We start from the raw sequence: 6619 nt of genomic DNA, 5'->3' as shown, positions 1-6619 counted from the left end.
GAAACACGACCGAGGGAGAAAATGAAACAATAGGAATTGGCGAGACCCCTGTCATAGCAAACCTGAGAGAGATAACATCTCCTCGGTTTGAAAAAAAGTAATATTTTATAAGCTTATCACTTTATTTGACTTTAAACGATTGTAAATGCATTCTAATAAAAATGCATATGAACTGTCGCTTAGGGAAAAACCTAAGTAATATAATAATTAAATATTCAATAAAAAGACTCTTTCATTTGGAAAATGATTATATGTCTATCATTAAGAAAATATTTTACTTATAGTTAATTTCACGATATTTATTGTTATTTAGTTAAAGACACATGTGATCATAATAACAAAAAAATGGTAAACTTTATTAGGGAAGGGAATATTTTATAATTTTACCTAAAAGTGAATATCTCTATTTCGTTTTGCTAATGATTAAAAAATGTATATAAATTTTATAATAATTTGTGAAAAAATATTTAGATAATATCAGGAAATAATCAATGCATTAAATCAATGAAAATTTGTATAGGAAAATATATACTAGATACGTATAAATTAGGTGCATGAAAATATAATTGGATGTCTAAAGTATAAAATAAAAATTACACTTATAAATTTTGCATTGCCTGAAATAAAATATTTAAAAAACAGCATTATACTTGGAATATAGCTAAATGAAAATTGATCTTTCTAGATAATGTTGAAAGTTTGGTAAATGGTTAGATATTTTCTATTAAGCCATTGAATATGAGTAGAATAAAATAAAAATTATTTTCTTGTTGAAAACACACGCGATGTTAATATTAATGATTATATTAGCAAGAGTGTCAATACCACGAGTTGACCCACGCATGAATCAACAAGAAAACCTAACCTAAAATATCAAGAATATTAAAGTGAAAAAAATTATGAAATACTCGACAACCTTGAAACTATGAGTATCAGGAAATTAAATAAATATTGAAAGTCTGTATATAGGGCTTGTTGGATATTGATAAGAATTTGTCAATACAAATTCTAAAGTCTAAATAGACTTGAAAAAGCATTTGAAATCCTGCTAAGCACGGGTTAGGCAGGGCAGTGCATGAATTGCCTACCATAGGTATAAATGCCTATATTATCTTAGGGCGAAAATATCAAATTTTTTATAAGGATAAAAATAAACTTCTCATAATTAAATCAGATTTATGAAATAACTTGCGGATCCCAAAAAAGAGTTGCAAGTAGGAAGTGAAACCCTAAGAATAAGATAAGACCTTAAAAGAGAAACCTTAGGGATAGAGAAAATGAAAATGAGTTAGAAGTTTAGCAAGAGGGGATCAAAATGGCCTCTATCCGTGATGTTTGAGAAGGCCTATCTCTCTCCCACACTCTCTTAACTCTCCAATTTCCACAATGTGATGGCTTACACACACACACACATAGAGTCGACATGAAGGGGAGGGGAGGTATTTTTCTCTTTCAAGGCTGAAAGCTTCAATGGATAAGAGAAGTAGTGAAAACTTTCCATCATCAGGAGGTCTTCCTTCTTTCTTTTTTTGTAAAGGAGAGGGGGTGTATTTATAAGCACGAGGGGGAGTATGCAGTTGACTAATTCATTTGGCTACTTGTTAAGAGCCAATTGAGATTTATTAGATATTCATTTTGATTGCTTACCTATTGGATGGTGGCATGGGGATGATCATTTAATGCTTTCTCTCTCTCCAAACGTAAAAAAGTCATGTATTTTGGTCTATTTTTTCAAAAACATACTTTTTTCTTCAAAACAACTACTTCTAGTGGTTTTTGGCCTAGTTACTTCATGACTTATCTAGTATATAAAGTCATGTCATACTCCTTGATACTTAACTTACTCAATATCATGCTTGTTCTTGCGCGTTCTTCGTCTACTGATTAATGCTTTTGCGAATTGTCTTGCGGTTATGAAATCAATGCGATCCTCGACGCATTAAATGAAATCAAAAATGCCAAATTAAATATAATGCAGAAAAAATTATATGATCAAGCCATCATAATATTATTTACAAGGTGTCTTTGCTTTTTGTTGGCTGGGATCATTGAGGCGTCTTCTCATGTTAGATTGCGGAATGGAGTAAGTGTGAGACTCGATATCAAGAAAATTATATGCGATCACTTATGTGATAGCTTGACGAGGAATTTTTTAAAATGCCTTAAGTTGGAATTCTTTTCTTGATATGAAGCTCTGTGAATATTACACTAAAATAGTGGCAAATAGTCCTTTAGAAAAAAATCATTAATAATAGTTGGTGTTATTTGTATAGCATGTCCCCTTTGAGATGGATATCCAACACTTGAATATCCTAATCCTTCAAGGCTCTAATCCACCATAGTTTTTATCTATAATTGAAATTTCCAATGCCTATACATGGGATCTCATGGGGTTTTATCTCCATTGCACACTTATTATAGTACTAGTTCCTATATGATTGTAGAAATCCATGTTCATGAATCTTGGAACCTTTCAATTCCAATATTTGCATTGTTGAAAAAGTAGGATCTAGATGACATATACACGAGTACTGCAAAACCCTAGTATAATGTCGCCTATCATTGGAAAGTTCTTTGATAATGAAATCTATTGAGCTACTACACATAAAATTTGGAGTGTTGGTATCCACGTTATGATGAGAATATTTTTTTATGAAGCCCAAAACATTTAGTACAAATTCACCAATATAGTGTGATAGCAGCAAACCTTTCCACTCTCAATGACCTCTTGCACTAAGTCTTAGTCAATGCACTAAGTGAACTTTGCTCTTGGTGAGAGACCATTGTCAAAGACCTAGGAATAGGCACATTACTTGATCCCAACAACAAAACATTCATTTTTCTATTAAAAATGGCATTTGCAAGTTGAAAATGACCTATTTTTAAGAAAAAAAGACCTAATAAAGCTTTGGTCTTCAATATTGTGAACAATCATTTTTTATTTTTTTTCCCTTGCATACATAGCCATTCTAAGGGATAGGGATCTTGCTTATGTGTGGCTCAAATCATTCAAGATCTTTGTCTCATAAACGTGTATGAGTAATTTAATTTTATTTGGACAATTAAACCAATGAGTTGATAACTAAAGTAACTCAAAGTTAATCAATTAGAATGATCACACCTAGAACCTGGACTAGCTTGTCATTTAAGACTTACAATTAGTGGATCGTAAAAGTGCAAGTGAGATTAAGATTGACTCTATAGTCTCAATTTGTGGATTTCCCCAAAGCTTGTACGATAGATTGATTGACTATGCTAACCTTGGCTTCTATACCGATGATTCCTCATCTCTCCAAGTTCATTTCTTACAGCTCCTAGAGTTTGGGTTTGGACTTAGGCTTGGGACTATGATATCTAGATGCTTTGGTAATGTTGCACATGCTTGTGTTTTTTCTACTTCCACTCTATCTGTGTTCAAAAGGTCTCAAAAAAAACACATTTTCTTGTAGTAATGTTCCCAATGCAATTGTCACATTTATTGAGACCAAGGTTGGAATGATACCCAAGCCTACTTCTTTGAATTGAAAGTATGAAAGCCTACAAGGATTGTAAGAGATACAATGATCGAACAAGTCAAGTGCACGAATGCCTCCCACTATCTCTTGCGCTTGAAGTTCTCAACTTGTGCTTCATTGATGTGCATCGCTTCCAAGTGATGTTTTAGATCATGATACTTAGTTACGATGATAGTGGTTTCTTTTTTTGTTTAAGAAAAGGCACTATGAAAGCGATTTCTACACTAGAAGCAACTCTGATTCCAAGTTTTCTACACATCTAGATCTCTTCTCTCCTCCTCATGTGGCTTTGGCATTGTCAAACGATGAAGAGATAGATCAAGAGAGAAGATGGTGATTGAAATGGTTAGCCTTCTTTTTAGTTATAGTTGGAGAGGAGATGGTATGTTTTAAAGAGAAGAAATCAGTTAGCCTATTTTCGTGGGCACTTAGTTGGCACATGCTTAGGCTAACCATATTTCAAATGTCTCTTCTAAGATGATTATTGTTTAGACACTTGAAAAGATGTCCGATGTTTCTCCTTAGATGCAATATTACTCGAAAGGTGTACTATCATGTTAGAATAAACCACATTTTTCATATGAAACCCACATTCTAACATATAAAAGTTTTGGATCGCAACTCCAACTCGTTAAAATCGATGCATCTTTTGCGTGCACATAGTTCTGGATAAGAACTCTAAAATCCGAAGCGTCAAACCGTTTGCAAGTTTCGATTTTTTGCAATTTATTTGGCATTAAGCCTCGGTTCTTGTGAGCGGTGCGACTCTCTCCCTCTCTCAAAATTGGGGGCAAGCGATTGCAAAGAGAAGAACCACTGGTGCATTACTTGATTGATGATCATACATGTCGACAATCATCAGCCTGGATGCATCATTAATTAAGCCCCGCCACAAACTATAGGACGTAACGTCCTGGGCGCAACTGAGTTAACCTGAGAAAGAAAAGAAGGGAAAGAAGCCTTATATATAGCATAGGCGCTGGGGCTGCCTGGACCATCAGCTGCGCCCCGGCAACTAGCTGTCGTCGTAGGTATTCAACGTATGCTGCACAAGCAGGGGAAAACAAGCTGTCGTGAGTCGGGCTGGTACTGATCATGATGCAGCACGATTCAGGTAAAAATCGAGTACTGGCCATGGAAGTCGACGTGAAATAAAAGTAGAGCTGTATCAAACAAAGGACAGCTGGAAGCAAGCACGATCTACATATAGTTTAGATATTACTTGCGGCAGTTCTGGGTGGTGCTGAAGGAGTAAGGGAAGGCGACACCGCAGGCGGCGGGGAGCGCGGTGACGGAAGAGGGCTTGGGCTTGAAGGACTTAGCGGCCGCAATCAAGCAGCTGCAGATCTGCTGGCGGGCTTGCTGGCTGTTGGCCATGCCATTCAACGCCTTCACTCCCTTGCAGCACGCCGACCCAGATGCTGGCTTCGCCCCCCCTTGGCTTAGAAAGCCCGCACAAGGTGCCAGGCCTTTCATCACCTGCATCAATATATATACATGCTCGACATTATATGTCATTCAGTGCACACAGAAGTATGCTTACCCATCCTGAGTTACGATTCCTATGAAACACAAGTTATAAATGTGATGCGAGTCGAATAGAGAAAATCACTGCTACAACATCCACGCGGATACTTTCGCGAGCCAGGACTCACATCGTTGCAAGATACTGCTTGCACTGTAGTCGTCCTGGTGTTTGCACCCATGATCATCATCAGCATCGCCACTACGAAGCCGAGCAAGCGGATCAGACGCTGAGCAGCTGAATACTGCATGGTGCCTATTGGAGGGACACACACACCCTCACACACAAACACACACACACACACTCTCTCTCTGTCTCTCTCTCTCAAAAGAGTGCGCTAGGTAGTAATCCTCTGTAGTCGAGCTGCCTGAACCGAGTCTCACTTATATACTGACACTGCACCATAGAAACGATGTGAGAATGAGAAGATGAATGCCCCCTCCGACGCCGCGCCCTCACCGAAAAGTTTCCATACCGTATTAGGCAAGGATCATCGGCGCGCTCAAGCCTCTCGTGGACTTTTGGGCAATGGGGAGAGGAGAGAGAGAGAGAGTCTACACGCGCACAGCGCGCTCTTACTACCACTACTAACCGCCGGTCCGCCGCTCTAGCCTTGGAGTTGGAGAGAGAGAGAGAGAGTCTACGCACAACGCGCTCTAGCCTTTTGTGGAGAGAGAGAGATGTCAGGTTAACGCGCTTCCAACACAGCGCCATTTCTACCACTCGCGCCTAATCAACCGTGGTTTTGAACTCTTAGAACTTTCCTTTCTACGAGCTGATCTAATCACGAGGACCTCTATTAGATCCCTACAACAAGAGAATACTAAGCTTCTTCCTTTAAAAAAAAAAGTGCACATATTTCTATTACTCTTTGGAAAAATTGCCGTCTAAGTGGAGGAGAAAAGAACTAACGATTCCGGGTGACGGCAAAGCTTGATTAAGGGGCAATTAATTATTGCATCATTACTCAACACTCCTGTCCACGTGTCATACGGACACGTTTCACCCTCTTCATGTGCATGCCGCATACAGCGTGGTCCATCGTGCAGACGATTCTGAGTCGAGCTCGGGATGAGGATGCACGCATGGAAGACAATCAGAACGTTTCAACAGAACCTATGTCAAAGGAGGGTGCCACCTCTGCACTAAATCATAAGAGGAAGAGAGAGGAGAGTCTAGCAGGGTTTTTGCATGCGGAAGCTGAAAACAATGGTTGCTCTGTGCAAGGTTGCCCAGGCCTTGAGGCAGCTGACAACAAACTTCCTAGCTCTTGTGAAGATTACAACCTTCAGCTGGAAGCCAACCCTCATAAGGTGTCAAAAATCTTGGCTGCAACTCTCCAACGCAACATGGAAGAATAGGTCCTTAGGGTGGCCAAGCAGATCAATTTGGTTGGAGAGAAGGTATGTCAGAATGTTCTTCAATTCAACGTTCTTCAATTCAACGCACGAGCGATGCTGGCTTTTTTCATTGGTAGGGTGCCAAAAGCAATGTATGTTGCCTCCTCTTCTCAAGGATGATGAATCAATTGAGGAGATCTATTATGGTAGACATAGCTTTTTTGAAGTAGTGGTATTCA

At 38.6% G+C, this 6619-nt stretch overlaps 1 protein-coding gene across 1 annotated transcript; it reads right to left on the bottom strand.

Moving 5' to 3' along the window:
* Positions 1–4313: 4313 nt before the first annotated feature.
* On the bottom strand, positions 4314–5489 carry LOC148032457 (non-specific lipid-transfer protein 1-like). The gene is made up of 3 exons (XM_087684098.1): positions 5171–5489; positions 4738–4994; positions 4314–4560 (listed from the first exon to the last, which is right to left on the bottom strand). The coding sequence occupies exons 1-3, from the start codon at positions 5288–5290 to the stop codon at positions 4551–4553; spliced, it is 387 nt and encodes a 128-aa protein (XP_087540224.1). The 5' UTR covers positions 5291–5489; the 3' UTR covers positions 4314–4550.
* Positions 5490–6619: the final 1130 nt, after the last annotated feature.

The sequence above is a fragment of the Lygodium microphyllum genome, chromosome 8, assembly GCF_053477565.2.
Source record: "Lygodium microphyllum isolate KBCC chromosome 8, Lygodium_microphyllum_v1.1.10, whole genome shotgun sequence".
Lineage (NCBI taxonomy): Eukaryota > Viridiplantae > Streptophyta > Polypodiopsida > Schizaeales > Lygodiaceae > Lygodium > Lygodium microphyllum.
The sequence above is the reverse complement of the archived record's forward strand: the minus strand, read 5'-3'. Positions and strand labels throughout refer to the sequence as shown.

What these genes read in the sequence shown, in the direction of transcription:
- LOC148032457 (XM_087684098.1), bottom strand. Translation starts at nt 5,290, where the DNA reads ATGCAGTATTCAGCTGCTCAGCGTCTGATCCGCTTGCTCGGCTTCGTA. An exon ending in AAGCAGTATCTTGCAACGAT is followed by an intron (nt 4,995 to 5,170) that starts GTGAGTCCTGGC and finishes ATATTGATGCAG; the next exon opens with GTGATGAAAGGCCTGGCACC.